The sequence below is a fragment of the Platalea leucorodia genome, assembly GCF_965183815.1.
Source record: "Platalea leucorodia genome assembly, chromosome: 6".
In the NCBI taxonomy this organism is placed as follows: Eukaryota; Metazoa; Chordata; class Aves; order Pelecaniformes; family Threskiornithidae; genus Platalea; species Platalea leucorodia.
In genome coordinates, this window is record NC_138828.1 from 69,083,726 (window position 1) to 69,102,237 (window position 18,512).

The 18,512-nt window shown below is 38.1% G+C and overlaps 1 protein-coding gene across 9 annotated transcripts in view; it reads left to right on the plus strand.

Moving 5' to 3' along the window:
- The window catches only part of LCORL (ligand dependent nuclear receptor corepressor like), an 87,478-nt gene extending 72,717 nt beyond the window's left edge, over positions 1–14,761 (plus strand). For 8 of the 9 annotated variants that reach the window (XM_082316135.1, XM_082316139.1, XM_082316140.1 and 5 more), the window contains one exon: positions 14,384–14,516. In XM_082316135.1, the coding sequence (XP_082172261.1) occupies positions 14,384–14,397 (14 nt within the window). In that variant the 3' untranslated portion in view covers positions 14,398–14,516. Of the gene's footprint in view, positions 1–14,383 lie in introns of all 9 variants that reach the window. The other variant, XM_082316137.1, reaches the window with a different exon arrangement.
- Positions 14,762–18,512: the final 3,751 nt, after the last annotated feature.

Here is an 18,512-nt window from a genome sequence, read left to right on the forward strand (position 1 = left end):
GGCCAAACTCAACATAAAAAACTTGGTTTTAAGAAGTTCAAACCTTGACACAAGGTTGTTGTAAAAAAGCCCGAACTAGAAAAGGAAAGGGTAACATCTATCTGTTTCTTTTTTGCAAATGAAGAAAGAGCTCTCTCACACTTTTATTTCATAGTTTTGACTGTAGTTGAGAAAATTTTGCATTCGAATTATATTTATCTTTAAGCTTTTTCTTGCTATGATAATGTAAGACCTATTACTGTGATATGGTCTCATGTTAGTTTTAATTGGGACTCAATTTTATTTACCTGATAACTTTCCTCCTTTAGTTTTGGATCTTTAGGAAATCTGATAACTGTTTTGATATTTTACATTATTTCATTTACAATTTTTGTTATTTTCCCTTTTACTCATAGTTTCTCATATCAATCGTTGTCTTTAGAAAGGATACGACAGAAAGTTCATTGGTAAAGGGAATGGTAAAAGACAAAGAATTATGATTCTGGAATTTTCTCCACACTTGTAACCCCAATTCTTTTTTAGGGGTACTGTTGCAGTATCAGAGGATTGTCTGATATAGAAAAGGATGTCTTGTTTTGGCATGTTGATTCAACATTGTGTACTGTCTGTACTAGCCAAGGAAATCATAGAAACATTTTTAGTCTAGAGTATAGCTGCTGGCTAAAAAGAAGGAACATGATTTCTAGCTGTGCATGCATGTGTTTTCAAACATAATTCCTGCATCTGGAAGTTTAATGCACATGAAAGCATCATTATTCATTCATATGTTCTTTAGACTGTATTTTTGTTGATGTGGTATCATAAATTATATCATTGTTCTGTTGTCATGCTTGAAATGTTCTTATACACGCATTTATGGTCAATATTTAAAGTTTTCCTTCAAGTTTTACTGATCTTGGTGTCTTACCGAATATTCTTGAAAGAGAGAGGTGTTGTGATGCTGTTTTGTTGTGAAGCATTGTCGCAGGTAGGCAGAATGTTGTTGTTCAATTTTTATGTATACTCAATTTTTGTTAGAATCTGCAAGTGAGAATAAAGCAATTGAGTTCTTACAGCTGAAGGTAGTATCAAGCAACTAGAACTAGCTGTGTGCTCATTGTAGCAACAGAAGAGAGTTGATCACTGTTTCATATTGCCTGTTTTATTCAAGATAAGGTGGATGGTAGATACATTGGTCCATATGCTATTTGTTACTACTTGATTTCTGAACTGTTGCTTCAACAACGCATTTGATGTGTTGAGGAGCAGTTCCCTTTTACTGTAAATCTATGTTCTGACCATTTTAATTTCCTTAGCAGCACTGAAACATTATTACTGTCTGTGGTGGCAAAGAAAATTACATAAGCATGTTTTTAGGAAAGTATTTATGTTTCTTTCCATGAGGTGGTTCAGTGTGTTTCCTTATAACACTGAAGACCACATTCACGTGCTTTGGACTTGGCCAAACTAGATCCAAAAAGGCCTCAAGAGAGCCAGGCTAAAATAAGAGAAACTATCATCCAACAATAAAATGGGACACAATAAAAGACCCCATTTTAGGAACTTGCAATGTACTGAATATTTTAAAAATCTACTTCAGAGGGTGTGGATTTATCACAGATGCAAAGGAGGCTGTGGACCTTCTACAGCAGCAGGCAGTACTGTGATGACATGACATACCTGTCTACTTACCCTTCGTACCAGGGTGGGAGGTCACATAGAAAAGCTTTTAAAAATCAATTCCGATCACTTGAAGCTAGGATATTTTCTTCATCTAAAGTGAACTTTTTTCATTTTCTCCCTTATAATTTGGGTTTTCTTCAAGTAGTCTGGAGTTTTAGAAGAAAATCTATTGTATTTTTTGGCAGAAAATATAAATTTCCAGTTCTAATTTTCATTATATTTGAATCCTGTTTTTAAATTCTATCTTAATGAGATCAAGTTAGTGCAGTATTTAAAATGAGAATTTGCTAATCTTTGTAAGCATTTGAAAGTTGACTACAAGAGTGAGGAATCTAACTATGAAAACTTGGTATTTTTACGAGTCTAATTGGTCTCTTGATTGTGCATGTAAAATAACACCTATATTAATATGACAACAGACAAAACTCTTCTTAAACTTGACTTCCGTTACCATACATTTTTTTAAATTTGGGAGGGAAAATTTTATGAACTCTTTTTACACATCTATGTTAGTATGGGATTAATATTCCAGTATTGTTGCTTAATTGTCTTACGGTAGTGCAATCCAGTAGCGATAAGGTTACGCAATGTGACTCACTTTCCTACTACTGTGGAAGACATTAGTCTCACACCAATGATGTAGTGACAAAAAAGATTGTTTTTAGCAAGTCTCTTCAGCTTTTGCTTTCATGAAGGAGCACGTTTTACACTCCTAATGTGGAAAAAATTTGAAATACTGGGTTATGTAAAACGCAAAAGAGACATAGTGTAACAGTCATTATATCTGTTGATTTTGAGAAATCCTTTTCAACAGCCACGTCTTAGCTCTTTCCGCAAAGGCTTTTCATCAGCAGGTTACTTGGCTTCAGAATAAGTTTCACCTGTGATGCAGACTAAGTAGATGATAGAAATTTTCATAACTGTAATTGCCAGACAAGAAGTTACTTTTTCACAGACAGCCATAAAACAAAGTAAGAAAGTTAATAGAAAATGTAGAAACAATATTGAAATGAATGACTGTTCTCAGTAAGTGGGCCATTTTTAATGCAGAAGTATAAAAGCAGAAAGGTGGACTTGATATATAGTTGATTATACATGTGTAATAAATCCTGACTCATTTAATGAACTTAATGGTCTCTGCCTCATTCCCCTAAATGCAACAACAGCAGCTCTAATACCACAGGGCAATACTCCATCTTGTTTTACGCTCTGGAATTCCACTTGCCAAATGCAATTATATAGTCTGTCCTTCCCATGTCTTTCTCTGCCATCATGTGACCTAGTGTGACGTATATAAATTTTGGGTGCTGTTCCTTGCCTTGGGGTATGCTGTTCCTCACGTTCTTTTGAGGGTTCTGAGCTAAGGATTTTTACTTTTGCTTATTTGAATAGTAGACTTCTTTCAAAGAACTCAACTCTGAAGTCTTTCATTTCCTTTACCTGCAAGGAAATTTCTGTAGTTTAGTGTCATGATCATTAAGCCTTTATGTAGGATTTATATACCCAGTTTTATACATAAGTGGTGGTGGTGGTGAGTTTAATCATTTTATTCAGTATTGTTTTGTTATCTCTTTGAAATTTTATTTCCTCAAAACCCGAGAAACTCATACTCATGCTTTCCTATTGTTCTCAGCCCTGAGGAAACGGTTAAATTTTTCAGCTTTCTGTAGTGAACTGATAACGCTATATAAATACAGGCAGGCTTCTGTCTTTCTGCTTAAGCCTTTCTCTAGAAGAGAAAATAGTGGTTTTCCCAGGCCTGCCTAATGCTTTTGAAAATATAAGTACATATCCTTTTTAAAATCCTCCCTTCTCTTAAGAGTTTACTACCTTAAAGCAGAGCTTCGGCTGATGTTAGATAGAAAAGGATAAAGGTCAATCAACACAGCCTGTGATGATGTAACTTGTAAATAAAGTATTTATGTAGTCTGACCCATCACAAAGCGGGTTAATTATACTGAGACAATTCCACATTTTGGTGTTGAGCTCTATGAAAATACTCCTGCTCAAGAAAGATGCTTTAATTCATGCATGTGTACTGTGCCTTAGATTGCATTCCTCTATTGTTTCTATGCTAAAGCTAGTGGTGGTGGGGTTTTTCACCAAATTTTTGTAAAGTGTCTTTTACTGGAATCTTCACTTAGTTACATTCAGAAAGTGCAGATTCTGGTTCCAGAATCGAGGGGAAGATTTAAAACGATGTGAGATGACTGGGCTGTTATTTGCATGTATTCTTGGGTAGCTTTTCCTTCCCTAATTCCTCTTTCACTCAATCAAAAGATAGTTGTAGTCTGTCCTTTGACAATTCAACACCTCCTTCAGCTTTTCAAGCCAAACGTAGTGCCGCATTTATTCACTCTTTATCCTTTTGCTAGCGGTGTCCTTTTGTTTTGCTATAATTACACAGTTGTGCCTTAAAGACATTGTTTAAACAAGATTTGAGACTAATAGAAATGTTTTCATTATTTTAATATATTTCAGGAGAAAGCCTAAACATTTGTTTGCAGGGCTTTACAGAGTGGTGCTAAATCTTATGAACTTATCCGAAATTTTGTTTTGAATGTAGGTAAACATTTGGTAGCTGTTAGAAATTATATTTCATTTTTTATGTTCCTTCTTCCTTGTATTCATTTGGTAACTGGATATTAATTTAATACAAATAAGATTTTTACCATATTTTAAGGACAGCATTTGCTTATCATAAGGCTTTTTTTCTCTGGTGTTTCCTATGGTCAACATGAAAAAGAAAGACCCTGCCCTTTAAAATGGCCTTGAATCTTGAGTGTTCCCTAGCATACTGAGTGTTTCTGAAAGCTGTTGACAGCCTTCAGGTTTTAATTAAGCCAGATATTTTTACAATGACCAACAACTAATTAGATGGATGTACCTGAATGGAAATTGTTTTATATGGGAAGCCCAAGATTTTAAGAGCAGCGTTTTGCATTCACATGCGCACACCACTACAACATCATAGCTTGACAGTTTTGGCCTTAGTGGTAACTGGGTGTCATGCTTTGTGGTCTCAATGTAGTATGAAACATGACGGTGTTCTTCGGTCTGTAATCTAGCAAAGAGAGTTTATGGAGTCCTCATTAACAAGGTTTACTTCCTAGTTATTTAAAAGATATTATTAGATATTTTAAAATAAATCAGAACGAAATGTTTGGAAACTCAAGTTATGTTTTTTAACAAATACAAGTGTATAGAAATGTATGATTTATAGACCTGTACCTATATACATTTGTATAGGGATATGTGCTACCTATGAACTGAGAACATTTCTAATGTACCATTTTAAGAGAAAATCACTTCTTTGAAATATTGCAAACAGAACCTAGATTGAGGTCCCAATTTAGAAGTTAATTGGCATTTTTAATTACTTTGTTGTTTGCAAGGATTTTTTTAATCGTGCTTTATTAAAAAGCTAGAAAAGAAAATAGAAATTATTTCACCGATAGTCAAATAAAATATTGAAGTTATTGTAACCGAGCAATAATTAAAATGTACTCCACACATTTTTATCAGGTTCCTAACCAGGTTACAACTCAAAATAATGTTTTGATTGGTTGCAGTGTACCTTGATAAAATAACACTGTTCTTGAGACACATCTCTCTCCACCATCTCCTTGCAATGCATAAGGTACCATCTTGAATTACTTCAGTTCTCATATCTCCTCCATCTGTTATTTCTTTTTCTTCCTTATTGGATTGCCAGCTTTCAGCTGACTGACTTGTTTTCTCATCTAAATGCTCACTTCATTTTTTTCCCCCAATGTGTGATTTTTGTCAACATTATATTACTCACTTTAATAAGTCAGACTACCTATGTTTTCCTTGCAGCTTTCTACCTTTCTTCCCCTCTCTCACAGAGGCATAGAAAGTGTGCACACTTTCCCCGGGAGGCTGATGAGCCCCAACAGAATGTCTGACCGCTCCTCATAACGGCTCAGCTCCCATCGTGAAAATTACACCATGGTCACTAGCGCTCTCTTCCAATGTCAGCTATCCCACTGCTTTTTCTTTGTCATGATACTTACTTGTATTTTTACAGTAATATAACATCAACTTGTGCTTCATATGTGATCCTGCCTACACCTTTGTTAAAGAACTGCCTAACCCGCATGTGCCATGGGCCCTGCTGAACCGTTGTTTATATCACACCATTGCTTTTATTCGTTTCTTTTATTCAGACCCACGTCTGGACCCCTGTTCAGGCCATTCGGACCATTCCACTCTGGTTGTTCCACATTCACCTGCATCCTCTCTTCGTACTTTGCTCTGCCTAGTACCAAACTTTAACTGATTCTCAGATCATGCGTCGGCTTCTCTTTTGCCAAGCTGGATGTTTGTGAGTGCCACAGCGTACTCTCAGGAGCACTGCCGAATAAGCGTAGCCCAGTTGCACTCCCTGTTTTATTTTTAACGCATATTTGGCATTGTGTACTTCTGCTGGTCCATACTATCTCTTACACCCGATAAGAGATTTAGAATATCACATGAGGAAGATGTCAGTCAGCCTTTGTCATACATTTCTTCAAACCCAGGTGTGGAAAATCTTTTCTGAATAGCTATGCCTACTTTTTAATCCACTTTTTCTTATTGAAGACCAGGCAACTTTTATTTTTTTCCCTGCAGTGTAAATGTCTTTTCCAAAATCAGGATGTACAAACAGACTTTGTCTTTCTAGCTCCATGCTTTTGGGCCAACAGCTCTGGACACTCTATAATTCTAGAAAAGTTACTGTTTCTGCTCCCATTCTCATGGCAAATTGCACATTCTGTTCATGTGGAACAGGTCGAGCAATTTATATTTCTCTTTCCACTTTTTCATAACTGAAGGAAGGGGACCTTTTTCTGATGCTGATTTCTCTCATATTCTAGACATCAGTAAAGGCTGCTTAGGTTGTTCTTCGATGTTCTTTGGAGTACAAATAATGGTATCTCTTGCTCTATTTAGAGGATATAAATCTTTAGTGAGAAATGTCATGCTTTATGGAGACCTAGGCTTTTTTTCTGTATTCTTTTGTTTGGTTTTGTCAATATCTGACAGATTTTACTGTCTGATTTGGTCTTTCAACAGCAGAAACTCACCTGACTTATGTCTGCATTCAGCTTTATCGGTTCCTTACCACAAATTAAATTTAAACAGGAGTTTCACAAACTTTTATTTCAATGGCTGTGCTAGCTCACCTACTCTCCGTCCTCTACTTACTGCCACGTGCTCCTGACTGTCTCCACTTCTAGGCATACATAAAAGGAACCTGTGCTTCTCTCTTCTGTCATGGTTTATCCGTAAGTGGGGCAGGTATCTTAACTTGGCTGTAGCTCTTTCTCCAGTGATGATCGACTTTAGACCTGCTTTTCTCACTGCATGCCTACCAGTAGAAATGCCCTTAATTTAACATTAGCTTAGGACTTAAAGTCCTTTCAAAAACATAAGCCTATGCATTTCTACTTGGTTTTGAATGTTTTATATCAGTTGTCAGGCCATTAGCGAGTGATGTGACTACATTCGTGTTTTTCCAAGCAGGTCTTATGTAGGTATTCTTATTCTTTGTTTTCACTTTGCAGGTCAGGGTAGAATATTTCTAAATTGTGGTCCTGCTAGGAATTAGAATAAGAGGGCTTTCACATTTAACATTAAAATACACGCACACATAAAAATTAAGATGCTTAGGGAAATCAGTCTTTTCAGATGGATCTTGTCACAGGCTCCTATTATCTAAGGTGTGGATTTCACAACTATGCAGAGATTATACTTGATATTTTACGGACACAGGCTTGCCCTCAAAGTTGTCTATTTCAAACTATTGAAATCTTGATTATTTTCTTCAAATAATGGATTCTTTTCCTGTACATAAAATGGAAGCCTAGCTAAAAATTCTTGTCTAGAAGCTGTAAGAATGCCATGTGATGTTTTTCTTAATCGAAAAAAATATTCTTATTCTCATTTAGATGGTGCTCTTTTATCTATGGATCATATTTTCCATTTGGAATGGAGGCTAAATTTTGGAAAAAACAAAAGTACTTAAAGTTAGGTTTCAGTGTTTTTATTGGGGCACTTATCATAAATTTCAAAACAGTAACAATAATTTATGTTTAAAGTTTAAGAAATTTATTTACAATGCAAGTAAAGATTTAAGAGCTGTACTGAAGGTATCTGTTCTTAAAATTGTAGTGGTTGTTGTTACCTGTCTTTCCAGTTTAAAGTTCTAGAGATGTGTGTTTGAAGAAGTTCTTTTGTATATCGTATTTGTTGCTGAGACATTTCATATTTATCAGTTTACTACTCACAGCTGTTTTTAAATTAAATTTAAGTAGTAGAAATTGCAGAAAAGGAAATGACTTATTTGCAAATTATTGTTTGACCTTCCTTAATTCAGAAGTCTGCTGGGTTATAAACCACCCAGGGACCGTCTCATCATATTTCTGAGATGATCTCCCTCCATAACATAATTGCATTTGTAATGCCAAAAAACTCTTATGAATTAAAGATTTGCGACTAATCCAGCTCAAATGACAAGATTTACATAGCTGCGTTCATCACAGCATTGAGACGGCGGCATTCTGTTCCCTCTGAGAACAGCCCAAACCAGCATACGTAGTTCTGAACCTCCAAGCCTTAGCTTTATTGTACCTCATTCAAAACCATTTTCAGTTATGATTAAGTAGAATAAAAATAGCAAAAACTTTTTTCTGCTATAGTATGTTTCTAAGGCAAATGCAACAGTACTCATCTGCACAACAGGTGTTTAGGCATTGTTTAATTTATTTGCACGCTACTAACTTCTAATAATGCCTAGAAATTAGGCAGCTTGCTTTCACGGGACTGATGATCAGAGGCAGACTTGTTTCATGGCAGTGCCTAGATGCTAAGAATTAACTACGTTCATCATAAAATTAATGATGCTTTCTTGCAACTGTTAGATTCTTAGCTGTTTTTTGTTTCCAAGATCTTTGAAGACAGTATGCTATGAACGATTTGAGATCAAAGGACTAATTTTTTCTGTAACAGGTTTAATACTATCATCACTAGTAAATTATGCCCTAAAACATTATCACTTCTTCATGCCCATTTCAGTGACGGCTTACATTAATATTTTGCTTCCCCATTTTTTAAGAACGCAGTGCCTTCTGTGGACTGCTAAATAATCTGTATTACCACAAAACACAGTGAGTCTTGACAAAAAGATCACAGTTCTAAATAACTTTCTACATCAGGCTGCTTTAAATAATTATAGCTTAAACAGGGGGCAGGAATGTTGTCTGTATTTAAACTTGTCAACATGCATTCAGATCTGTCTCGTATTTCAGGGAGCCATTGGGAATGAGCTCTGTACTTCCATGGCTGCACAAGTCTGATTGATTAATTAATTTCTTTTTTAATACTTGTTTCAGTTCCCAATTTCTGCAATGAAGTTGCAATTTAAACCTTTTATGTTGCCTATGATCTGTTATGTTTAAGGGAGCGAGACCATTTTCTATAGCTGACTGGTTTTGGGGAGAAAGTCATGTTATTTCTGTCACTGCATTCGGAAACTGTTGTCATCTATTCCACTTGCCAAATTTTTACCTGAAAACGCATACAATATGCTGTTTGGGTTTACTATTGTGCTGTATTCTTGGAAGATGAATTAGTGATGTAAAAGGTGCAAGAAACATCCACTGCTATATAATTTTATCTCTCTGCAAGTTAAATTTAAAGCCTGAACGGTGTGTGGATGTTTCAAGGTATAGCTTCAGGAAATAGCTACCAGTAAGTAATCCTCTTTCACTGATGTGCCACGAGTGCTCAGCAAATTCCTACTGGCCTCTTTTAGTTATGTTTCTCATATATTTCGCATATATTTCATTCCTATTTCCTTTCTTCTTCCCGCCCTTTTTTTTTTCCTCAAACCAAGAAAACATTTCTGAGTTAGTGTGAAGAGCAAAAGAAAATTTTCCACCATAATTTCAGTCTGGCCCTATGGCTGCTTCTGACTTCTTACCCTCTCTTTTTGTCTCCATTCAGTTCACCTCCAGACGTGGTTCTGTCTTGTGTACTGTTTTATTTGTCTTAGTACTCCAGCTGTGTTAAACCCAGCTCTTATGTTTAATTTTTAAAAGACTCCCTGGATATTGCCTATCTCTCTCCCCAGCTTGCTTTGATCTAGTTGAGTATGCCATCTATTTCCAGGGCATTTCTTTCTCTCTCTCTGATTCCCAAATGGGATTTCATCCACTCAGCTGAAAAATATTATTTCTTATTACAACGAGAATCCATTTGATAAATGGAAATGAGACATTAAAAAATTTCTTTGTAGATTTCTTTGTTGTTGCATTTTGGCATTGTGGAAAGATGAGTTTAAATTTTAGAGACAATAAATCTGACCGTGCGTGCTTGGTTTACTTTAATTTCAATGTATGTTGCATTAAAATATGAACTTCTGTTGGAAAGCATGCTGAGGCTATTATTGTAGATTTTAACCTAATATATTCCACTATTTCCTTTTCTGGGAAGCGTTTGAGTAGTTTGTACAGAGAAAATTTTTTTACACTGCTAAAGTTTTACTATTTCTACTCAGTATTTTTGAAACCTTTCTGTAAAAGCCTCCAATCAGTGCTATATATCACAAATGTTCTTACGCTTTCCAAGCTATCAGTTTGCACGTCATTGATGGTGGTGTCTAACATGCGCAGTTTGCAGAATTTTTGTCAGACAATAGGGTAGAAACCCGTTTGCCCTCAGCTGCTTGGGAAGGAGATGTTTTTATCTATGAAATAAGTGTTGCAAAAGATTTGGAGAAACATAGCCCCACAGTGATGCTTTCATAGTCATTTTACAGCATACAACCACACAGCATTTGATGGTAATCTCTTTGATAGGAAATGCTGAGGAGTCACCTAACAGATAAGAAACATTTATCCCAATTCCTACTTCTTCTCATGGCCTTGACATGCTGTAGACACAGATTAACTCAGCAAATGTACAGACTTGAGCTAGCCTAGCTAGATTTTTGTTAACTTTGTCATTTTCATACAACAGGCATCAAATTCCTGTTTTTTCTGAAGAACGCAGGTCCAAACTGCACAGAAAATAAGAAGCTCAAAGAATATTATTTTCTTTTTGTGCTTGGCAGCCTATCAACTTATACAGTAGTGCTCTCACATGCTCCCATTGAAAATCAGTACTTCTGTTATCATAACAATGATTTGGGTAAAACTAAAGAAAAAAACACAAAATTTCATAAAGAAATACTTGTATTCAGGCAGTTTTAACTGGAAGTGTGGAAAAGAGCAGGGTTTTCTATAGCTCTTAGGAGCATGGGGAGGCCCCTTGCTGCTTGCTTTAGTAGAAGGTTGAATTCAAAAAGACCTTTCTATTTAATTCCTTTTGCTTTAATGATAGGAGGAAATCTTTGTGGAGAGAGATGATCCTTTTAGGTCATAGCAGGCTTGGAGACTTCACAACACACAGGGCTGTCTGCTTAGCCAGGGGAGACTAGACTGGACTTCAGAGTCCATCAGCATTATTCCGATGTGGCTGCTGCGATTTGTCAGAATAACATAGGCAATTGCTCTTTTTCCAAGGCTGTTGAAAGATAGTAAATTCAGAGATGATTCAGTAATGGTGGTTTGGGAACTGAGAGTTGCAACACATGAAAAAAAAAAAAAAAATCCCGGAGTCACCGCTGACCGTTTTCTAGACCCATTGGTTCTGTGCGCAGCAGCACCCACAGAAAGCCAAGAGCGGGTGAAGGCAGCCTCAGCTTGGACGGCCAAACCAGTGCGTCCTGGCACCGCACACGACCCTCGTGTGTCCACATCCTCAGCGCAGTACCTGGTGCCTTCTGCCTCTCCACTAGTTCACATATGCTCACTTACAGAGAAGAGTCAAAAATCTGTGCAAGACTGAACATGCTCCTTACACAGAGCAGTGATACAGCACGTGCTGAAGGACTGCAGAAACACACAACTTACATCTCAGGAAGCTATTTTTTTTAAAATTCTTTCAGATCAAAAAGGTATAGTCTCATTTCCATAGACTTTTTTTTAATTTTTATTTTCTAAGAAGAGACAAGAGTGATCAGGATCAGTTATTGTACACTCTGAAATATGAAATCTTTTAAATTAAGCAGTAAATAAGTTACCTGCACTTCAAGAGTAGTTGAGGGCAAGGGCTGGTAGAGGGTAGTGTAATTAAAGATGAAGAAAAGCATCTGAATTTTAGAGAAATATCACTAGTTTATCATACAAAGAATTTTAAAAAAATAAAGACTCTTTTCTTCTTTTTCACTGGGCTTTTAGCACTGTCGGCCTATCTTTGAATTCACTAGTGAAAGCAGCACTATTGAATGCCGTGGCTGGAATTTATGTTCCATGCTACCGAAGCACCTGTAGCTGACTTCCACAAATCACATGCACAGAAGCTGATTGACTGCATCAATCCCAAATGAATAAAACCAAATATTGCCAGCAGTGTTGTTTGGAGAACAGGCCATAACCCTTTAGTACAATTCCTAGTTCATACACAGAAGTAACATGCCAAATCATTTGAGAAGACTGAACCTTTAGCTTTTTCTGCCTGGCACTGGCCCAGCATTAAATAAGGCTCATGTATCTACGGCTCTAAAGACAGTAGAAATACTGTTCTTTAAAGCACTGTGCATAGTTTGCAATTTCTTGATTCTCAAGGCATTTATGTTTCTTTCAGGTAACAACAACAAAAAGACCCAAACATCAAACCCTAAAACAAACACCTTCCCAGCCCTCTCTCCTCATTTGGCTGGTGATTATTTCTGTTCATTGCTAAAAGTTTCAGTTTTGCTACCTGGCCAGGCCTGGAAAGCACATAAGCAGTAGGGGTGAGGAAAGCTGCAAGACTTCAGCAGTCAGCCCTAGCACCCTCGCGTAGGTACACTTAATCCCGTGGTGATAAGAAAAGGCTTTGACTTTCCTCACAGCAAGAGAGGGCAAAGGTTCAAGTCTGAAGAGGTTGTAAATTCAAGCAAGTAACCTTGCTGACTAAAGTCTTCTCTGTCACCTACACCCACACTCCATGTTTCCCATGGGAAGGAAAAGATCAGAGCAACAAGAGTGTGTGCAAACCAGAACAGAATGAAGGAAAAGGGTACAAGGCAAAAACAAGACAAAAGTTAGAGACAGAAGAATAAGGACACAAGGAAATGCGGGTCATGGGACCAGTACCCCAGTTACGGAGGGTTAGGAACTAGGGTTAGTGAATTGGAAATGCCGGTTTCATTTCCATGGCAGAAAGGCACGCAGCCTTCTAGAGAGCTTGCATAAAAATGTAAAAGAATGAAAATTGCGTTTCAGATGATCTGTGAAGAATAACAATGAATTGTCACTTTAGCTGTTAACACAAGCTGTCTTTCCCTCTTGCCGTGGTGTAGGAAAAAGTTTAATCAAAGTCAGTCAGCAGTAGTTCAGTAACAGAAGCTGATGTGCTTTAGGTTATAGTCTTCCAATTCCCAAATGCCCTCAGCTGGGCTGTTCACCTGTGTGAACGCTATACTCCAGCAGATTCAGTCCTGCGGTGGACCTGGTTTCCTGAAATGCAGCAAGTAAGAGCCATTAAGATATATTCTTGCTACTTAAGCATCCCTTTGACAGAAGACACTGTGTGCAGACAGTTTATAGCATGATCGTTACACCTCCTAGCCTTGATTACATACATAGAACTTTATTTTTTTATCTCAGTAATTAGAAATATTTCCAACTTTGTATCATTCTTGCAGTTCTTGAAATCTTTGAAAAGGATGGTGAGAAGCAATGAATTGCACATAGGACACAGATCACTGCAGGAGGTAGGCAGTAAAAAAAAAAAAGAAATAGTAGGGATGGAGAGGTTTGAAATTAGGATTTCCAAACTCTACCTTCTTGTCTTCTGAGTGTGCACAATTACAGCGCTTTATATATTAAGGAAGAAATTTTTTTATGATGAGGGTGGTGAGGCACTGGACCAGGTTGCCCAGAGAGGTGGTAGATGCCCCATCCCTGGAAACATTCAAGGCCAGGCTGGATGGGGCTCTGAGCAACCTGATCTCGTTGAAGATGTCCCTGCTCATGGCAGGGGGCTGGACCAGATGGCCTTTAAAGGTCCCTTCCATCCCAAAGCATTCTACGATTCTATTGTATGACTCTATATGGCGACAATGAGAGCGTGATTCAATCCACACTTATGTCCTAGTCTGCTTAGCGATCCGCACACTGGTTTCTTTCCCTTCTTGTATTACTTATTTTCCTAGATTTTAAACAAAACAAAAACCGTCTCTCTATCAGTCCTTTCATGGCTGTACTAAATTAACAATGTCAGCAAAAAACCAACCCCCAAGTTCTTGCCCAGTTCCTGCTCTATGTTTTTACAGTAGTCAGCTGGACACGACTTAGGAAAGGCCAGCCTGCCGACCGCACCTCTGCCCGCGCAGGGCGCAGGCTGACCTAGGCCAGTCTCTGTGAATTAACGGGACCTCAGCTATTTCAACACAACCAAACAAGCCCGATCTGCTTTTACGACACGGAGAGCACAGCACGGTCAGGTTTGATCTCGGTGTTTCTGGAACATAGTGCAGTAAAACAACAAAAAAACCCAACAGTATACGCAATCTGCCACCACCTCATCTTGCCTCTTACCAGTTTGCTTGTTTGCGGGGGAAGAGGAAAGCATACTAAACTGTTTCTCATTTTTTTCCCCTCTCCCACCCCCACTTCTTTTCTCACAGCACACTACAAGTGAAAGTCTCGGAGCCGCAGAATTCAATAGACATGAACACAGAAAATGAACATTTGAAGTCCATAAAGATGTGCCTTAATCAGCCCACTGAGTGGAATCTGAGTTTTTCAGCAGCATCTCTCGCCAGCTGTAAAGTTTTTAACCAAAATCTCAAAACTGATGAGAACAAATAGGTTGCAGCTGTTCTTGCACTATTATTTTGTACATTGTTCCTGATTTTTTTTTTCTGCTGAATAATAAGCATTTATTACATTGATCTTGAAATGATCTTGTGTGATTTGGCTTTATATTACTACTAGCATTATTCATTTCGATGTACTTTTTCTTTTTTTAAATATAAAGTTTCACATCTGACCATCATGAAATTCTTGCAGTACAAATTTATATCAGAATCAGATGTTCCCCTTTAATAGTATTGTGATTTTTCTATGTTCTTTAAGTTTAATTATTATTTGCCAATTTTATTTTTGTGCACGAAAGTTAATATATTATGTAATTTGTGGCATAGGTCACCATGTAAAGATTTATGGTAATAACAATTCAAACAAATCTGTAACAGGTGGAAACCGACTACCTCGAAGCAAAGCAGTAAAAAGAAAAGGTAAATTATCTAAGGAGATCTCCTTCACAAACGGATTGAAACGTATCGAACAGCCAGTTTGTTCCTGCCGTATGCTTTCATCTTCATTTATCTTGAGAACTTTTGTGTGACAGTGTTTAATGACCGTAATGTCGAAATGAAAGGCCAAGCCTGCAGGAGAAGCTCTTGAAAGATTGTCATTCAACGAATCTGTATCTGCACTTTTTGAGGTTTCTGCTAACTGGTCTTTCTTCCCCTTTTGTTTTTATGAATTTATGCCTGCCACCAATTAAAATGGATGTAAATGCTCTTCCTATTTCATTTTTTTTCTGTGTACTTTGGAAATTCAATGTAAACATCAAAATTTTAAGCTCTACTCAAAGAAGTAGTAAATGGTTGTAGCTGACTACATTGTAGACATTCCATGCTTAGATCAGCTTTAGCAAGGTTCATGTACTGCATTCATAAAAACTTTATTATTAACAGAGCTATAACAAAAGTGTTAGAATAAAACCATATGATATATTTCTCTTTTCTGGAGTCATACATTCAATAGCTAGAGTAGAGGTTTCCTAACTCAACTTCCTTAGAAGGTGTCTGTCCCATACTTGCCAAGAACTAATTTTCCAGAAGGACATTTCCTTAGAAGACACTATTTTATAAAACAAAGGTTTTAAACTTAAAATCATCATCTTACTTAATGAAACGAAGATGCAATTCTACTTTACAGAAGTTTGTTGGTTTGCAAGTGCAATCCAGTAACTGAAATAAAAAGCCTGTTGTGAATTCCGGTAAGTCTCACAAGATGCCACAAGGATTTTGAGTCACCGAAGCGTCAGGCAGCGCAGACCATGGTTAAAGAATGAACATCAATCATCACAGCACACTGGGTAGAGGGTCTTTATGCATCTCAACTATTTAATGCGTTTGGAGTCTGTGGGGCAAGAAAGCCACAAAGAGAATTAAAGTACCTGGGGAAGAGGCACTGAAGTTGACTTCAGTGGAGCCCCACCAAGGCACAAGGAACAGGAAGGAGTCGGGGCTATCCAAAAAGGGACATAAAAACAGTCTCACAAGCAGTGGAACTGATACAGCCGGTATCTTGGTCATGTGCCTGAAGGAGGAGATGCCACCTGGATTTTCTCATTTCAAAGATGGAGTAAATGCCAGAACTCTTCTGTTACAGGCACGTCGCACCTCCAGGCAGCTGTCTGTTTTCATTAACTTTTAACAATTATGATCCCTTCCTTTGTGTCCTATTGAGTTTCAATTGGCTGATGAGTTCAAAAGTTTTCAGGCGGGAGTCAGATACAGGCATAACCCAAGCTCACTAACCACGTCCCCGAGTCACACAATAAACAACAAAGCTAGAAAAGGAAATGTTCTCAGTGCAGCACTCGCCCTTCAGCGCGAGACAGCAACCAGCCAAAGGAGGCTCTTGCCAAGAGAAAATCTTTTAGGTTGTAGTCTGAAGAGACTGATCAGGCAAGCAAACACAGTCACAAAACTGGTTTTAAGAAAAACTAGTGTAGGAATAAACATTGGAGCATTTTAAGTTTGACAACAAATGACCACTGCTATTTTATCAGTTTTTAATATGGAATCAAGTCTTCTAGTCTAGGGCTAGATTGGCTCATGTGCTCCGGGCACCCTGTTGCTTTTAGCCAGCGAATAGAGAGAGGATGCACAGTAATTGGTTTGGAGCAACAAAGAGACTTTTTAAGTCAATTAGAATATTTTGGGGATTAAAATTTTATTTCTTAATTAAGCAGCCAGGAAGTTAGGTATTTTCAACCCATAGAGTTAAAGTAAATAAAAATCAGCAACATTATATTAGCTAGAAAGAGTAATGCATACTAAGTCAAGGTTTTTCACTGCAGGTAGTAAGATACTTCCAGCCTTGGCTCCTTATCACCCTTGGATGTACTGTATTGCCACCATATGTGACTTTCTCAGAAAGGCAGCTGCATACATTTAAACCTTGATTATTGCTAATAATCATCTTTGGAAAATTCAAGACACATCTGATCATCCTACCCTGCAATTCAACAGCCATCTCTCCTCAAAAGATGAAGTAATTTTGTAAGAGCATACCAAATCTATTGCACAGAAAACCCTTCCCTTGACAGGGAGCAGAAGTACATGCCAGTGGCTGGTCAAGTTCCTGGAGGATGGCGGGGCCATTCAGGCAGAGAAGGACCTCGGGCGGTCCGTAGTCCTGCATCCTGCTCAGAGGCAGGCCAGCTGGGAGGTCGGAGCAGGCCGTTCAGGACTCCACCTAGGCAGGTCTTGAAAACCTCCTAGGGCAGAGCCTGCGCAGCCTCTCCGGGCACCCTGTTCCAACTGCCTCTTTCGCCGTATATTCTGGTCTGAGTTTCAACTTAGGCCCATTGGTTTTTGTCCTCCCATCACGTGCAACAAGACAGAGCCGGGTTCCATCTCCTCAGCAGACTCCTTGTAGGTGTTGGGGGTCCTCCCGACAGCCGCAGGCTGAACAAGCCCGGCTCCCTCAGCCTCTCCCCACAGGGCAAGCGCTCCTGACCAGCCTGGGGGCCTCCACTGAGCTCACTCCCCTTTGTCCGTGTCCATCGTCTGTCAGCGCACACCAGCGAAGCCAAATCCACAGCAGAGAGATCCACCCGCTGAGAGGTGACTTCAGGGAAACCCGATCTTTTCAGCAGAGCATTCCTGAATAGATGCCAGAGGCAGAACCTGCATCTGTGGCAAGGCACAACAGAACAGCAAGGAGGCAAAAATGAATTTTCTTCAATTTATTCAGGAAGGCATTCCCAGAGAAGCCTTTATAAATTTTTATTGCTCCTGCTTTTCCTAGAAACTCGTTTTAACCAAAAAATAAGTCGACTAGCAGCAGCTGTTGAAAGTGTATTAGTGGCAGAAAAGCAAACCACTCATGAGAGTGAGGGTGAGAGAGAACTTGTAACTGGAATAATTAAAAAAAAAACCCTAAACTGTAAAGCACAAGGGAAGCTCTGATTGGCAATCACTAAGGAAAACTGAAATATACTTCACACTTTTGAACTATGTTCAGGCAGAATTTGAGGGGACAGACACTGTCTCTGATCTCAAGTGATTGCATGTATGCAAACTCCCTAGAACACAAGTTGGGGATTTGAAGAAAAGAATTCTCAGGGAGCTCAAGACTTCAAAATTCTGTTTAAAATTATGAATAAAAATAATTCATCACAGTTATATAAGCTTCTGAATAGCAAATATCAGCAGAAAAGTGTGTCATGGCATTTTGTGGTTTGACAAATTTCCAACAAAAACTGAAAGGGAGGAAAAGCCACGCAATCCTGTCTGTTTTCTATATGCAAGCTTGAAAACAGCATAATCATTTGGGCTTTGCACTTTGGGAACACTGCTTTTCACTTGTGGCCCTAAGCCATTTCTGAGAGTTACCAAAGATCATTTACAGTACCTTTACCTATTTTAAATGCAAGTTCCTTAGAAAGCTACATTCGGCATCAGTAGTTGAGATGCACACGTCAAGCCATTGACACAAGTTTTCTCCAACTGC